Here is a 17,718-nt window from a genome sequence, read left to right on the forward strand (position 1 = left end):
GTAACGGTATTACCAAGAGACTCAACCGCTACACACTATAACATTAACCTTCAGACATTTTTAAGAAAAAAAGATGCTTCATGATTGGATGCATTAACCACTCACTCTATGTTCACGCCACATGATAGCACAGGATTAGATAGTGCCCCCCACTAAACACGCAGCATGTCCAACTTGTGTTCAACACCATTTCCAGAAATTAGTTCATAACGGTCGTAAATCAAAGTGTCACCACCACGGCAAGGTGAAATTTCGGTTATGGGAAATTCCTGAAAGTGCGCTATTATGCACCGGTCCTAGGATGCTTGTTTCCAGTCCAGGGAGGACTGGACTGTTCCCATTGGGCACAGGGTCAAAACTGATTTGCATATGGCTGGGTTTAAACTGAAAAGGTGAGCAAAAAAAACGATGGATTTAGGCTCGGATCTCTGTACTAAGAAGAATGTATGACATTGTTCTGCATTCTGTTCATCCAATTGTTCTTTTTGCAGTTGTCGACGAAAGCACCCTATTACGCACAGTTCTCGGCACAAAAAAATTAAAACATGAGTGAGCACACGGGAACTTGAGCAGCTGCTATTTGCAGTGCTTGTGTGTTTTTGCATGTTTTTTTTACATCACATACATCCAAATTGACAAGATAATGCATTGCGTGCTGAAAGACAGCCCGAAGTAGCACCTGACTGTGCAGCTGACAGGCGCCAAGTCCAACAAGAACCCAGCACACGGAAACACTGCAAAGAGTTAAACACAGCTGCTTTTTGTGAAATTTGTATTTATTTTGTACATAGTGGCTCAGAAGAAGGATGAGAAAAAAGATCAGAACAAAGTGATTTCATACCACATAGCTCTTGCATTCTGGAAAAACAGCGAAACGTATCCTAATTATTTGCATTCACAATGTAGCAGCACAAGAAATCCGTAAATACTGTTAAAGGTGCGCAGTCAACATATGCTTGGATGATGTATAGTATCATATGTATATAGTGGCTGGGCATCTCGTGCCGCGTCAGGAGACGCACAGTAGTACTTCTATGTGTCTTTCTGGCCGACGTTCTAGGTTCCAGCTCTTCAGAGGATGGTTGGAGTGAGTCAGGCCGTTGCTCTGGAGGTGTAGGGACCTGGTCGTGGACTCCTGTGAATAATGAGGCAATAAAGTGTTTCCAACATTATCCTGCAGTGGTCTCATTATTTGATACCCTGCAACAGGAAGATACTTTCATGTCTTGCTTTACTATGTTCACTACAAGCATAATCATTCTGGGCACTTGTCCGATCAGGCGCAAATCATTAAATCAGCACTGCTTTGCTTTAATTGCGCCTCACAGAAAACACAAAGCCACTCTCTAAATGAGTAGTTAGGAGGCATTCCTGTCAAACAACAATAGATTACTAGCACCACCACCCCAACTTCACCAAACACATTGCATTTTGACCGCAAGTATTTAGTAATAGGTAAAATACTTAATGACTTGTATTAAGATTGTCTTTTCATTCTACCCCTTCAGGGTATTCAGTACCGGCCCAGTTAAAGCACTGGCTGACCTTCAAGGAGAATTATAAAAGAAATATAACGCTGCAGCCCCAACTGGAAGAGAAAGAGCACACGAGTGGTGCGGCTCATACAAGCCTCTGCTAATTACAATTTGTGCAAAAAAAACACACCTGCGAGTAGTGCGCGCGCACGCGCCACTGCGAGGCATATGTTTTCAATTATCGCGCCTGTGTCTGGGCACGATAATTGAAAACTTATGGGCTTTAGTGCGAGTAACAGACACCAATAGGTCGTGGGCGGAGCAATGCGCCCACCTATGGCCTATTGTATGCTCTGTTGAAACAAAACACGCACTCAAAGCCCAATTACAGACCCCAAAGCAGAAAACAGATGCACGAGCGTGTGTGATTCCAGGGTCCATTTCTGAACCCCGGACAAAAAGACTCTCGCCTGCGCGAGCACTGCTGCGCAGTGCAACGCAGGTCGCGAGACCTAATCAGGATGTGATTATGCATATCCCTTCGTTTGGGCTATCGGGAGAGAGAGGAGCCTAGCTAAGGGATCAGACTAAAAGTTTATTAACCAGTCAGTACCATCAGACTTCAAACCTTTGGCCCCAAAACAGAACAAAGTGACAAATATAATGTCTAGATTCGTTTTAATATTAATATAATTTGAAACTTAGACAAAAGGAGGAGCATTTAGATCATACCCCGTGCACAATGGAATATTTCTGCTGTACTATTCAGTTACCACAGTAAATTGTGAAGCGTTGATTTTCTAAACATAAACATGCCTGAGAGGTCCATAATAATGATGTTGTTGTTTCCACAGTCACTATCATTGGCCTGTAATCAGTGGTGACTGGGCATAAGGTCAGGAGTACTTTGTTGTACTGTCACATGATTGATTGTAAGTGAATCTGTCCAAAGCTCATGAATAGGATTGCAAGTTGGAGGAAAATGGGTGCAGATGTCTCCTTGATGCTGCTGGAGCTGCTGAGGGCACACAGATGATCCCTGGGGAAATCCACACATTGGATTAACTGCACAGGTCTGCAATGAAATAAGACAATTAATAAGGGTTTTGGGTTAGACAGGGTCAGAATAGAATCTTTACAAGGAATAAAATTATCCATTTATTTTCGTACCAATATTGTCAAAGTGGACACATAATGTGAAATGTTTTCTTCAACATCAGAAGTCCATGAGTTAGGAACTATGAGGAACAGCAAAGAGCTTATTTTCACCATTCGGAAGGCTCTGTGTGACTCTGCCCCTCTTCTTCATAATAATGATTACGCACGGCCTATTCACAAACTGCATTTTGCAGTATGTTTAGTAGTACTACAAAAGGACTTCTAAACTACTACAAAATGCAATTCACAAACTTACAAGTGTAAACCGTCATCTCTTCCTTTCCTACCTTATTAAAGTTGAAATCATTACACATGTATGTTATGTGTATTTGTAAAGCGCACTATCGCCCGTGAGGATATTCTGGCGCTTAGCAGGTGTGTGTGCCTAGACCTGCCTACGGTAGCTTGCTTAATTGAAAAGCCAGGTCTTCAGCTTCTTGCCAAATTAAAGAAGAGAGGAGGAGGCTCCTATGTGGAGTGAGAGCTCATTCCAAGCTTTACGAGCAGTGTAAGAAAACACCCATCCTCCTGGACTGGATGTGTATATGCGTGGAGGTGCGCGAGTAGGAGGCCTGCAGAGCGGAGGTGTCTGTGTTACCACCCAGTCCGCATGCACGATATGCTCTCAATGCCGATTCAGAGGTTGCGTAGGACATGACCACACACTGCTCACTTGATTCAGAACAATCACTCCCGTAAGGTACACTAAGTATGAAACTTGAATGAATGTCAGATTGCCCATTTTATTTACAGAATAAGTCTTTCCTTACCTCTTTGTTTTTTCCTAAATCCATTTGGTTTTATTATGTGACTCCTTCCGTTTCCTTGGTCTTTTCTATGCGCGTGATCTCGCGAGAGCACGGCATAAAACTTCCAGGTCACCTAATCATGTGATACGAGAACACGGCACAAATAGCGCGTCCTCTGTTGCCTCAGTGCTTGGCTTTGTTTTTTTTCTATCGAGGGAAAGTATCTTACTTGGCGGGCACGATCGTGTGCCGATGTGCTCTGCGTACTTGCTGTACTTCCGGTGGCAATCCTTCTTGGTGTTTCTGACTCTATTGTGGATCGTGTGTTCAACTTCACCGTTGCTTGCTGTTGCTTTACCTGTTTCAGGAGTTTTCTCTAGACAGAACATTGGAACCTTCATCCACTCAGTGGCAAACTTCCTCCTTCTCGCTAACTCCTGGTTGGATTGGCGAGCAACCTTCGTATGTTTTATGTTTCCTTTTTGTCCCTGCACGTCTTATGATCAGTGCACTGTATGATAGGTATTAAGGCTTAGTTTTGTTTGGTAGGTTCACCCCTCTTGTTTCAATTTTATTTTTAGACTTCAGGTTCTCCTAAACTGAGTATTTGGTGACTTTCCTTGGAATCCTTACCTACCATCTTGAATTAGTTCTGTGGACACATCTCATGATTCTTTTAAAAAAATTGGAAATATATTCCTATGGCTGTTAATAGGAATATTGGCTCTATCTTCCTGTTGTCCATTCCTGGACAGTATTAGGGAAGCTGGGGCCTTTCATCTTGCGTTTTAAATCAGTGAGTGCCCCTCTGGGTGAAGGGGGTGGGGAATGATTAGCTCAACAAGACAAGAGTTTCTCCTTGTTTTCCTATTTTTTCCCACTTACCGGGTTTTCTGTGTGAATGTGTTTTATAGAGAGTGGTGTTCCCTGGAATACTATTCAGAAGAAAGTAATCCACCAGGGCAGTATCAATTTTCTCTGAGGGAGCCCCGCTGTCATGCAAGATCTACTGCTGTCTCCCTACATGATTTCTTAATACCTTCTTTTCCCCTCCAGACAAACCGCTCATGCTGCTTATTCAGAGTGGAGGGTTGGCCTGGAGGTGAGTAGTAAGACTATCTCCATTTCCGCTGCTCCTGGCTTACAGGTGAGTGGGATTGTGACAGCATGTGTGGTTGCTGGATGCGGGGCCTGAGTTCTGTAGTGCCTTGAATGTGTGTGTGAAGAGATTGAATTGAGCTTGTTGGTGTATCGGGAGTCAGTGTAGTTTCCTTAGGTGTGGTGTGATGTGTTCAATCTGTGTTGGAGGTTGAGAATGAGTCTGGCTGCTGAGTACTGGATGGTTGGAGTCTTATGATTAGTTCCTCTGTTTTCCCGGCATAGAGGCTGTTCCCATAGTCCAATCTGCTGGTGACTATGGCATGAGTAACAATTTTTCTAATAATGCTTGGGAGCCATTTGAAGATCTTCCTTAGCATCTTCAGGAAGCAGGATGCAGTGACGACGTTGGCTTGTGCGGTCATGTGTAGTTTACTGTTGATGATTATTCCGAGGTTCCTGGATTGGGTTTTGAGTGAGGGTGTTGGTCCAAGTTCACCTGGCCACCAGCTGAAGTACAATGGTGAAGTGTTCTTGCCGAAGATCACTACTTCTGTGTTGTCAGTGTTGAGCTTGGGGGAGCTGACTTTCATCCACTTAGTGGCAGAAAAGTTTCAGTCAACCGTTCATCTTCTCCTTGTGTTTGCTTTGTTCGCCTTAAGTTGGCAGGGTATGCCCAGACATGGGTCCCTTGCTCACGTTGCCACTGGATTCAAGCTAGCCTGGCAGATGAGGGGTGTTACCCCAAAACCGGTCCCAGGATGCTTGTTTCCGGTTCAGGGAAGACCTGGCTTAGCAGTTCGGGCTGGACTGTTCCTATGAGGCACAGGGTCAAGACTGATTTGCATATACCTGGGTCTTAACTGAGGTTGCAAAGTGAGCTAAAGAACGATGATGGATTCAACCCAGATCTGTGATGGGGGTGAGTGTCTGAAAAGTTTTAGTGCTCCGTCCAAAATGAGTAACCATTTTTAGGTCTCTCGAGGCGTGGCAGCGCATGCACTGCTCGCCTCGCGAGATTTATTATTTACAAGGACTTTCAGAAGAGGGCTTTAAGCCCTGCCCCTCATTTCCATTGGCTGGCGTCACCGTTTATGCTAAACGGTGGCCTGCCATTGGAAATTAGGGTTTTCTGTAGACGCCCTTTCGCCTCCGAGCTGGACTCAGTGGCCTGCTTTGCGTCTATCACAAAGCACTTTATCTTTATGGGGGCCATGTGTTTCTAATTAGAACCACATGGCCCCATAAAGACAAGAGATCGGCCTGCTCCGGCTGCAGCGCGGTCCTCTTTCACTTTCTGGACCGCCCTTGTTTTCAGAGCATGTGGAGCATTCCGACCATGCTGCCTGAGCTGCAAGGTACCCAGTGTAGTCTGGAAGCTGGCTACCCCACAGCCTCAGAGGTTCTTGTTGATGGAGTTGGCCTCTGATCTCGGCGCACAGACGGCATGTAGACTTCACACTGTGTTTTCTTGCTGGTGTTTGTCTCTGTGATGACAGCGGTGTTTCGTCTGAGGTGATCCCGGCTGCCGGATCGGCTGTTTGTGGGGGTGGGTGTTGGTGTGCTGAAGAGGTTAAAGGGGGCTGCGAGTGCCAGCCTCCTCCGCATGATGTTTTGGGGTGCCATATTAGCCTCGCCATCCACGGGGGTGAAGTGATGTGGAAGACTTGCAGCGGGTGCTGTCCTGGCACAGGCAGTGCTGGTTCCCCTAACCCCCACATGCTGAGTTGCAGGGGGACTCACTTGCTGCGCCTCCTCAGGTCACCCCGATTGCAGGACTTTGCCAGTGTGCTCTTGATCTTGTTCCGGGGCACCAGCCCTTTAATGCAGCAGATTAGAGCCGCAGCCTCGGCTGATCCTCGGATTGTGTGTCCCCGGGAGATCAGGGCGCCGGGATGTGACATCTGTATAGCGCGGCAAAGTTTCCTGCAGTATAAAGGTGGTCCTGCCCGTGGGCACTTCAGTAAAATGGAGGTCGGCGCAGAGATCGCTCCATGCAGTTTTGAGGGTCTCCTGTCTTAAGTCGGACAGAGCAGGGGGCACACATTGGCCCTGCGTGTGGGAGCAGTGCAGGGGTCACCCGGTGCAGTAACGGACAGGGTCAGCGCACAGATCCCCATTGCTTGCGGGGGTTGTCACTTCGCAGTGCAGGGGTCACCCGTTGCACGTGGCGGAGTGCAAGGCTCTCTTTGCTGCAGTCCAGGATACGTTGTCAGAGCGCGCGGTGTCTGGCAGCGTCTGAACTATCTGATATGGCTAGAATGAACGTGAATGCCTTTTGCTAAAAATGTGCTTTCATATCCCGGCGCATCTGTTTGTACCTGAGGAGGTGTGTGCGCAGGAGTCAATTCTTAACATAACTGGTCAGCCCTTGCGGGGGTGGCATTGTGCCTATAGCTGTCTATATTTCGCTAGAGGGATGTGTGCATTTACGCCTGACCGGTCGAATAATGTTGAGTCATGATTACGTTACACTTGAGGGCTCCATATATAGGCTGCATAATTATTTTAAGGGGGTAAACGCGGTCTTTGTTATAGCATTTGTTGTAAATTATAGTAGGAACCATTCATGTTTTGGTGGGTAGTGTGCCCTGCCATGTGTGGTTGCCCCTAGCTGTACTGCTTGCTGTTTTTTCCTGTGGGTAGGAGCACGTCGGAGCAGGGGGTGTGTATCCGGACCGTGTGTTGAGCGCTGGTTGCAGCCTCCGTCTTAGCTTGGCCGGACTCTGCCTGGAAACGTATAGCTGCTCGGATGTATGATATTACAACGCGGGTTTTTACCACGCGTGCAGTTACATCGCATGCATTACAACGCATGCGATGTTACAACCCTATGCCATTAGAACGCAAGTCTTTACATCGACTTGCGCTAGATGGCGTGCTGACATTAAAAAAGTGTAATTTACTATTCCAACTCCAGTCCACTTAACAGTAGGGAAGGTGTTGGGATAGTAAACTACACTATTTGTAATATTAGCACGCCATCTAGCGCAAGTCGATGTACAGACTTGCGTTCTAATGGCATAGCGTTGTAACATCGCATGCGTTGTAACGCATGCGATGTAACTGCACAGCGTGGTAATAACCGCGTTGTAATGGCTGTTCCCCAGCTGCTCTCATGTAAACTAGTTCCCGTCTTGGCGCGCCAGCAGCAATATGTGTGGACACGGAATGTAGAGCGGCCCCACGGGATTGAAACCTGTGCCCGCTGGTTCTGAACCCACAGAGCGAGGAGTGCTGGGGTCGTTCTTGGCGCGAATGAGGAGGTACCCCTGGCCTAGCACACCACCACCCCCCCTTACATATCAGTTTGAAGCTAGGAGGCCCCCGCAGCTTCTCGAGATCTTCTCCTGGTCTGTGTGAGCCTCTGCGACCCCTCGGAGCCTCTAGACTTGTCACATGCCACCATACCCCTGGCCTGTGGGAGCAGCAGGTTCAGTGGCACCGAGGCCTAGAGCCACGAGGGCCTCATTGAACCCAGAATTTCCTACCCCCAACAGCAGTCAAAGGGACAACTTTCTTAACTCGCGTCACTCCCAGTGCATCCTTGCTAAGCTTCTGTACTCCGGGTCCTATATAAGCCCCCACGGCCTGCCCTCCAGCGGATCTGGACATGCTGTAGGGACACCAGGGGGCAGCCCCAATGGAGACTGTGTGGGCCCCTTCACTCCACATCACTGCGTGGCAGCACATTAAGGCACTGAGAGCAAAGCTGTAAATTCTACATACTGGCCGGTGGCGTAGTCGCTGTCACTGGCCTTAAGCTTGGAAGGAATGGGCCCCTGGAAGCTGCTAGCTTGAATTGTCAAAGCAATAATGAGGGTTCAGTGGGCCCTCCTCGGACCTCTTAGCCCCGGTGTCCCTGTACCTGCTACACACCAGTGCACGCTGCGCCACTGGCGCTGGCTGGAGCGCAGTGACTGCTGTCTGCTCAAATTGTTGTGCCACCTTGGAGAACTCAGCTACATGTTCTCCAAACTCCTCTCATCCGAGCCTTTTTTGGAACCCTCAATCCCTCCCCGTCGCCCTGATATCTCTTGTCAAGGTGCTCTCCTAGCACCCCTCTCCCCAAACACACACACAGTTACACACACGAAGACACATAGGCAGACATGGACACGTGCACTCACGCACCAACACCGGAGGCAAGCACACACACAAACTGCACAGAATCCCATTACGCCCCCCTCCCCCCCCACCCCCGCACCCGGGGAAGCTGGCCAGCCTCTCAAAGATGTTACAGTTAGCGCTCTAGCCTCCGGCTAGAGCGCCACACGCAATGCGTAGATTGCGCTCACGACGACGGACGTGAGCGCGCCTATCGGATAAACGGGCGGGCGAACAGAGCTCAGTTCGCGACCAAGCATAAAAGCAAAGTGTGTGTGTGATCATTGCACGTCGGGCGCGCGAGGCCCAGACAGGTGCAAGCAGGCAACACATGCCCCCACCCACTGACACAGAGAAGCCTCACAACACTGGCGACGAAGGTGGGCCCCTGATTCAGCTTCAGAAATTGGAGCAGCCCCAGCTACCCACGCCACCGGCCTCCGAGCTGCAACCACATTCCTCGAGCCTGTGAAGGTCTCGCCCGATGGTGCAGCGCACTGCACTTGCTGGTAAGAATCCACCGGCACTTCACGGGAGGGGAGAACCACTGTAGCCCTTGCAAGCACGTGGGTAGTGTCCCGACGCCCTCATGAGCGACACTGAACAAGCAGGCCCAGCAGGGGCGCTGCCCCATCACCCCGCATCAGGGGTCTTGCCTCCATTCAGCGAAGCAGCTGACCCAACAACAGCCGCCCCGCGATGGCAGACCTGGCTGGGCAGGCTAGAAAACTATTTCATTGGGTCCAGGGAGACAGATGGAGCAGTGAAACGGTCCCTCCTCCTCCACTACGCCGGGGAAGAAATATACCTGCTTTTCAAGCACCTGCCCGACACGGGGACCCCAGATGACTACCAGGCAGCAGTGAGGGCTCTGAATGCGCACTTCGACCCCCATGTCAACCCCGATTATGAACATTTTAAACTGCGCCAAGCGAGGCAGCGCGAAGGGGAGTCGGTGGATGCCTTCCACACGAGATTAAGGGCCCTCGCAGACACGCACCTCGTAGGGGACAGGGCCAAAGAAGAGATCCGAGCGCAAATAATACTGGGAATCAGGAGTAAGACGCTTCGTGGGCTGATACTCCGAAAGCCCAACATCACGATGAACGAGATCCTGGTCCTGTCCGGAACACACGATTTGTCTGCGGCGCGAGCAGAATAGATGGACCAAGCCTTAAGCAAGGGTGCCGACAAAGGCGTAGAAGTGAAGGTAGAGAAGGCGGACGCAGTGCGAGCAAAAGAAAGGCCGCAGAGGCCCCGGGACAGGCGAGCCCCGGATCCAGCCCGGCAGTGTGGATACTGCGGATATGACTACCACCCTCTCAAAGCATGCCCGGCCAGAGGGAAAACGTGCACCAACTGCGGCATCGACAACCATTTTGCGTCAGTTTGCCGGAGGAAAGCACAGAGAAGCGGAAGTAAGCGGGACAGGCCGCTGCGGAAGATGGTGCGGCAGCTCTCACACACGTCGCTGTCGTCACAGCCAAAGCCCGGGAGGGGACAAACCAAGGAGCATCAAGACTCAAGCACGGACTCCGACGATGAAGATGAAACGTACCTCATATCATTCACCAGGGCCCTAAAGAGTACCAGACGACCGCAGCCACGGTGCGACATACTCATAGCCGGATCAGCAGTGAATGCCGTGATCGACACAGGTGCGTCCGTAACAGTGATGGGTGTACAACAGTATAATCGCCTCAAGCCAAAGCCCGAGCTCCGACGATCCAAGGCTAAGATATACGCCTACGGAAGTGACACGCCGCTTCCGCTGAAAGGGAAGATAACAGTGGGAGTGCAATCAGGACAATCAGAAATTGTCATCGACATCCACGTAATCGACCAAGAAGTGGATACATTGCTCAGCGGGCACGCCGCAGAGGATCTAGGACTCATCACATTCCTCCGGATAGTCCAGGACAGGCAAGTCGAAGACCTGTTGGAGACATTCCAAGGCCTATTCTCAGGACTAGGGAAGATCAAGAGGCCACCGATACGTCTCCACATCGACCCAGCGGTACAACCGGCAGCCCTCAGGCACAGGCGAATTCCTTTCCACCTACGCCCGCTGGTAGAGGAGGAGCTCCAAAGACTGGAGGAACAGGGAGTGATCGAGAAGGTCACAGGGCCCACACCGTGGGTATCCCCAATGGTGATAGCTGAGAAACCACGACAACCTGGGAAAATCCGGCTGTGCATCGATATGCGTCTCCCCAACAAGGCCATCAAACGGGAGAGGCATATCACTCCGACCATGGATGACATTGTATCGGATCTAAACGGTGCCCGATGGTTCTCGAAACTAGACCTGAACGTGGGCTACCACCAGCTCACTCTGGCGAAAGAGAGCAGGTACATTACGACATTCAGTACGCACCTAGGGCTGAGACGGTACAAGCGTCTAAACTTTGGGATTTCGTCGGCCGCCAAAATCTTTCAAAACACCATCAAAGACATTTTGATCGGCCTCTCTGGCGTCCTAAACGTGAGTGACGATATCCTCATCTACTCCAAGACAGTGGAGGAGCACTACAGACATGTCCGGGCCACCCTAGCACGTCTACAGGAGCACGGCGTCACCCTACACCGGGAGAAGTGCCAACTGTTTCAACAGAAGATCGAGTTCTTCGGATACGTGTTTACTAAAGAAGGCATCCAGGTGGACCCCCGGAGTCACACGCCATCAAAGTGGCGGCAGCCCCCACGTCAGCAGGCAAAGTCCGCAGCTTCCTGGGGATGGCCACTTATTGTGGGAGATTCATCCCAAACCTGGCCACCCTGGCCGAACCTCTCCGGAACCTCACCAAGACAGACGTAATGTGGCGGTGGACCAACGCCGAGGAGGCAGCATTTGAAGCGATCAGAGAGGCGCTGCTGGATCAAACAACACTCGTCTACTTTGATCCGAGCAAGAAGACCGAAATCCTAGTGGATGCCAGCCCCGTAGGACTCGGCGCAGTCCTAGCTCAAGAGCAGGAACCAGGACAATGGGCAGCTCTAGCATACGCCAGCAAGGCCCTCACAGACACAGAAAAACAATATTCCCAAATCGAGCGTGAAGCACTGGCGTTCCGATGGGGCTGCCGTCATTTCCATCTGTACGTATGCGGACACCCGTTCACGGTGGTGACCGACCATCAGCCGCTGGTGCCGCTATTCCGAGGGACAGCGCCACACCCTCCCTCACAGATAGAACGATGGGCCATCAGCCTGCAACAGTACCACCTAAGCGTAGTGTACAGACCAGGAGCCAAAAACCCAGCGGACTTCCTGTCCCGACACCCGTACCGCGGTAGCAAGCCTGAGCCAAAAGACAGTGAGGAAGAGGCTGAGGGTCATCTTGACATGGTGGCTGCGCTGACGTGTCCCCGGGCCCTGACGCTAGAAGAGGTCCTAGAGACAGCTGACCAAGACCCAGTAATGGCCAAGGTCAAGAGCACCGTTCTTGAGGGAACCTGGCAGCACTTTCTTCAAACAGCAAACTCGTGGGCCAACGAAGACAGAGACGACCTTCAGCACATGTGGAGGGTACGCCACGAGCTGAGCGTGACCAGAGGGGAGCTCCTCCTAAGGGGCTCCAGAATTGTCGTCCCTGCGGCCCTCAGGACAAGAGCTACGCAGCTAGCCCACAAGGGACGGAGAGAATGAAGGCTCGAATGAGAGAAAAGGTCTGGTTCCCGAAGATGGACGACTATGTCGACGATGCCGTCTGTAGCTGCCAGTCATGCCAGTTGACGGGTGGAGCCCAACCTCCGGCGCCCATCATAACAGAAGAGCACGGGCGACGCCCATGGGAGAAAATCAGTGTGGACTTTGGGAGCCTGCCCGACGGGCGAGTCACTATAGTAGTCATCGACAGCTACTTGAAATACCCAATAGTAGAGGCATTGCCGTCCACCGCATTCGTGCACGTAGGTCCCGCCCTGGAAAAGGTGTTTGGGATGTTCGGGTGCCCCGAAGAACTGCGGAGTGACAATGGGCCCCCATTTCAAGGGCACGAGTTCGAAGAACTCCTAAAATCACATGGCATCCGACACAGGCGCATCACCCCACAATGGCCCCAAGCTAATGGGGAAGCAGAACGGTTTATGCGCACCATCAATAAAATACTGCGCATCGCCGTGTCCGAACAATCAGACCCGGAGCAAGAACTACAGCGATTCTTAGGGGAGTATCGCAGCACACCCCATTGTTCCACCCGCCAGGCGCCCTGGGCCCTAATGTTTCACGGACCTCGCAGAGATGGGCTACCAGTAGCCCCAGGATGGACGGCGCCGCCATTCAGCAAGGGGGAGGCGTTCCGGAGGCGCCAAGAACGCAACAATCGAGTCAGCAAGGCGCGGAGAGCCGTGAACAGAGAGGTTTGCGCTGGAGACACTGTGGTCCTAAAGGAGCGCCGACCGGGAGGAAAGTTCAAGACACGGTATGAGAAGGGATACTGGAGAGTAGTTGACCACCGGGGGACCATGGTGACGGCGCGCCGAGGGAGAGATGTGGTCACCCGGAACATATCATGGTTCAAGGTGGTGAGGAGGCCCGTAGACGACCGAGAGGCGGCGGGCGTAGACAAGGACCATGACCCTGAGGACCCCCCAACCAGGGCACCTAGCCCCGCTCCTCGGGGCGGCCAAGGGACGGAGCCGGACAGCGCAGAACGCCCGGGCAGTGAGCCAGGGCAAGAGGCGGCACCTGGGACCCATGTCCCGGCCTCGCAGAGAGCCTCGAGGTATGCGCTGAGGGAGAACCCCAGGCCCAGCAGTCGGCTGAGAGACTTTGCGTGCCAAGTAAGTGATGCCGCGAATTAAGCATTTGAACTGCCGTCAAAGGACTGAGTTGGAGAGGGATGATACAGTTAGCGCTCTAGCCCCCGGCTAGAGCGCCACACGCAATGCGTAGATTGCGCTCACATCGACGGACGTGAGCGCGCCTATATAATAAACGGGCGGGCGAACAGAGCTCAGTTCGCGCCCAAGCATAAAAGCAAAGTGTGTGTGTGATCATTGCGCGTCGCCCGCGCGAGGCCCAGACAGGTGCAGACAGGCAACACATGCCCCTACCCACTGACACAGAGAAGCCTCACAACAAAAGCTACAACGTGTCCCAGATCCATGTCTGACTAATTAGACCAGGTCTGATTTTAATTTTTTATGAATTCTGGGACTTGTAGTATTTTTGAAAGCGGTATAAAATAAATCTGGACTACAAGTTCCAGAATTTGAAGGAAAAAACGGACTGGACTATAGTACCCCATGGACCTCAGAAACTTGGGAGTTTCCTCACATCCATACACTTTAAGGCAAGGGCCGCATCGTGAGTGGCTGGTGAGCTCCTGGCAGTATGCCGGCTCGATTGCAGTGTCCGTGGAGGGGTGTTCAATCCTCGGGTCGGCTCTCTGCTTTCGATTGTGTGCTTCAGAATTTCAATTAGGTCCGAATCGGTGCAAATCTCTTAACTAATTCAATAAGCACCTAGCATAATGCACTGCTCTCTGCACATGCACCGGGACCTGCAGTGCTCCCCCACAGACACAGAGACTGCCTCAGGAGGAGAGAGGGGGTAGTATAGGGCAACAAAAAGTGAGTGCGAGAGAGGACAGAGCCAGAAGAGAGAGAGGCGACAGGAGGAAGAGATCGAGCGACAGAAGGGGTGGGAGGTGGCCGAGGTGGGCTTGAGTGGGAAGAGAGAGTGACGCGGAAGACAAGCGGCAGGGAGCAAGTAGATTGGAGGAGAAAGATAGATGGGGAGTTAGGTGCAGTGCGAAAACCTGCTGGTATAAAGATAGAGAAGGAGAGAACAAGAGGTACAGAGGGAAGAGAAACAATAAGTGGGAAAGGGCCACAGATGAGAGATGTGGATAGAAGCAGGCATGGTGAAAGGAGAGATGGTGAAAGATACACGAGGAACAGGAAGTAGGAGAAAGATGACAAATAGACAAAGTGTGTATGTGGCTTCGCAATGCTGTGCAGTGCTGTGACGAGGAGCACTCCGGAGAGATGGGACTAGACATGAAGTCTGTACCTTTGTTTTGTTTTTAGTGTGCGTAAGGATAGTTGATCGAGCGCTATATGTCTCCCGATTCTAAGCACTACTTACAACAAATGACACTATTATTAAACCTATTGATACTCAGTTTTTCGGCCTCGACTGAATGATTTGCTTTACCTATTTTCGAACTCTTGACCTGCAGGTCACCGCAGATGTCAGCAGCTGCAACCGTAACTGACCGAGTAAGTAACCCAATGTGCCCTTGGGCAGGGCTTTAAGTGGGCCGGGTCTTACCGGTGCAGAGCACCGGCAGTTTTTTGAAGGAGGCCTCGAAACGGTTCTCTATCGGGCTCGGTTTTGTGCCCTGACACAGACGGTCTGTGTTTTTTCCGGACTGCAGTGACAGCGTTGTAGGGGAAGGGAAATCCTTTAAAGAGAGTCATTTTCTCTCTGGATTTCCCTTCTCTTTTTGAAACTCAGGAGCAGCAATATCGTCATGGTGTCACCAGGGTGTTAAGGGGAAGCTTTCTCAATATTATATAAAAGCCATAGTTGCTGCTTATTTATCTTATGCAACTAACAACCATTGAGAAAGCAGATAGTCCTGAATTGTTGTAGGTATGATGTTACTTGTTGTATCATGTATCTGGGTGCATTGAAAGAAACAGCAAAATATAAGTCGGGCGGCACAATATGCTAAGCACAGATTTTTACCTTACGTGCCTTTAAGCCACGCCCTTAACTACATAGGCCACGCCCCTTTGAGAGACACCCCACCAGTTTTTTCATCCCACTTAAAGCCCTGCACTTGGGGGCTTATTGGAGCTGCGAGGTGTGGCAGATGGAGCCACACCAGATGGATGTGAGAAACATGAACTCCGGGCGCCTGTTCACGAGTCCTCAGCGCTCACGGAAGCTGCAGTGTGTGTCCCGCAGCTCTGCTTTCTTTGAAGACTTTCTGGTCAAAGCGGCTATGAACTTAAAATGAGGGCCTGGCAAGTAACTCACATTAGGAAAATGATATATATGTGTTCTGTTTCCAGCCCCAAGTTGAGCAGCTGCTGACATCTGGACGCCTTGGTCCAGGATGGCGCAACACAGTGTGGTGTGCCACTTATTCAAGGGGCCTGTTCCACACCACAATCATCACAGGCTGCATCACAGCTCAATCAGGAGCATTTTTAGTATCTTTTTTTTGCTAATGTAGGCAACTTCCAGACGATCTGAAGAGTTATCAGAGGCCGGGCACCTTACAATTTCAACTCAATAAAAGATGCACAAATTAGAATTTTCAAACAAGATGGTGCTGCGCATTGAGTAGTTCCTTTCATTGGTGTCAGTCACAATAATCACGTTACTCAATTGTTGGCAGTCTTTGGAGTCCTAGCATACAATTTAAGAATGACCTGGATAAAACAAAGGGAGCTGTCATCTTGCTATCCAGATAGTATTTCAACAAGCATTTGCAATGCAATAGGTCTTGCAATTACGCGAGTTTAAGCTATTGGCATTGTAAATGACACCACCTTTTATTTATGTAAAAACAAAAATAAAAGGCATTGTTATTTGCAATGTTAATAGCTCAAACTCGCGTAAATGCGAGACCTATTGCATTGCAAATGCTTGTTCTAATAATGCTTGGGAGCCATTTGAAGATCTTCCTGAGCATCTGCAGGAAGCAGGATGCAGTGACGGCGCTGGCTTGTGCGGTCATGTGCAGTTTACTGTTGATGATTATTCAGAGGTTCCTGGATTGGGTTTTGAGTGTGGGTGTTGGTCCAATTTCAGCCGGCCACCAGCTGAAGTACCATGATGAGGTGTTCTTGCCAAAGAGCGCTACGTCTGTCTTGTCGGTGTTGAGTTTGAGGCAGCTGACTTTCATCCAGTTAGCGGCTGAAAAGTTTCAGTGAACCGTTCATCTTCTCCTTGCATTTGCTTTGTTCGCCTTAAGTTGGCAGGGTATGCCCAGACGTGGGTCCCTTGTTCACTTTGCCACTGGATTCAAGCTAGCCTGGCTGATGAGGGATGTTACCCCAAAACCGGTCCCAGGATGCTTGTTTCTGGTTCAGGGAAGACATGGCTAGGCAGTTCTGACTGGACTGTTCCCATGAGGCACAGGGTCAAGACTGATTTGCATACAGCTGGGTCTGAACTGAGGTGGCGAAGTGAGCTAAAGAACGATGATGGATTCAACCGAGATCTGTGACTGGGGTTGAGTGTCTGAAAAGTTTCAATGCTCCGTCCAACATCTCCTTGTGTTTATTCTACCTTTCACATACACAGCACCCTGCCCTCAGGGGTTACTTGGGCCTACCTTAAGGGTGACTCACATGTACGGAAAGGAAAGGTTAGAGCCTGGCAAGTGGGTGCACTTCCCAGGTCAACATGGCAGTAGCAAACTGCGCACAGACAATGCAGTGGCAGGTCTGAGTTACATTTACAGTCTGCTCATGTGAGTGGCACAATCAGTGCTGCAGGCCCACTAGCAGCATTACATTTACAGGCCATGGGCACACACAGTGCACTGTACTAGGGACGACTAGTTAATCAAATATGCCAATCATAGAATCGCCAATCCATAAGCACAATTTACAGTGAGCACTTGCACTTTGGCACTGAACAGCAGTTGAAAAGTGCCCAAAGCATCTAGACCAGCAAAAACGAAATGCAACACACAGCAAAAACACAGGTGGCAAAGGCAAAAATACAGGGGAAACCCACGTCAAGGATGCCAGGTCTAAGAGTGTGGATGAAAGAATTTTCCATTTATGCATGACTTTCTAATTGTGTAGTGCTCCTGTGATACTTAGCCCTGAAGAAGTGTCCACATGCGTAGCTGATATTACTGTACCATACACTCCACATAATGTGTGCAGCTGTTTAATTGCCCCTGATAAAGGAATGTAAGAATGCGGAGAGCGAAGAGGAAAAAATGTGGTCTAGTGATGGACTTGATGACCTCAGCATAGAAAGGCCTGTGTTTAAATCCTGTGAGGATTGACTGTACTTGCACGAGCCACCTCTGCTGACTGACTAGTTGTCTCATATCTCATGTGCCAACAACCCCCACATAAGCCAACTCAGGCAGCAGCAGCACCAGCACCTGCCCATGACCCCAAAATCCCAGGCTCCCTCTCCAAGAAGAA

General features: G+C 50.4%; 1 protein-coding gene across 1 annotated transcript in view; it reads right to left on the bottom strand.

Annotated features, from left to right (window-relative positions):
• Nucleotides 1-758: 758 nt before the first annotated feature.
• LOC146863013 (ADP-ribosyl cyclase/cyclic ADP-ribose hydrolase 2-like) overlaps nt 759-17,718 on the bottom strand; it is a 234,883-nt gene continuing 217,923 nt past the window's right edge. Inside the window, exon 9 of the mRNA XM_085642395.1 lies at nt 759-2,550. Coding sequence (XP_085498521.1) covers nt 2,394-2,550 — 157 coding nt within the window. The 3' untranslated portion in view covers nt 759-2,393. The remainder of the gene's footprint in view (nt 2,551-17,718) is intronic.

The sequence above is a fragment of the Triturus cristatus genome, chromosome 2_2 (assembly GCF_964204655.1).
Source record: "Triturus cristatus chromosome 2_2, aTriCri1.1, whole genome shotgun sequence".
Taxonomy (NCBI): Eukaryota; Metazoa; Chordata; class Amphibia; order Caudata; family Salamandridae; genus Triturus; species Triturus cristatus.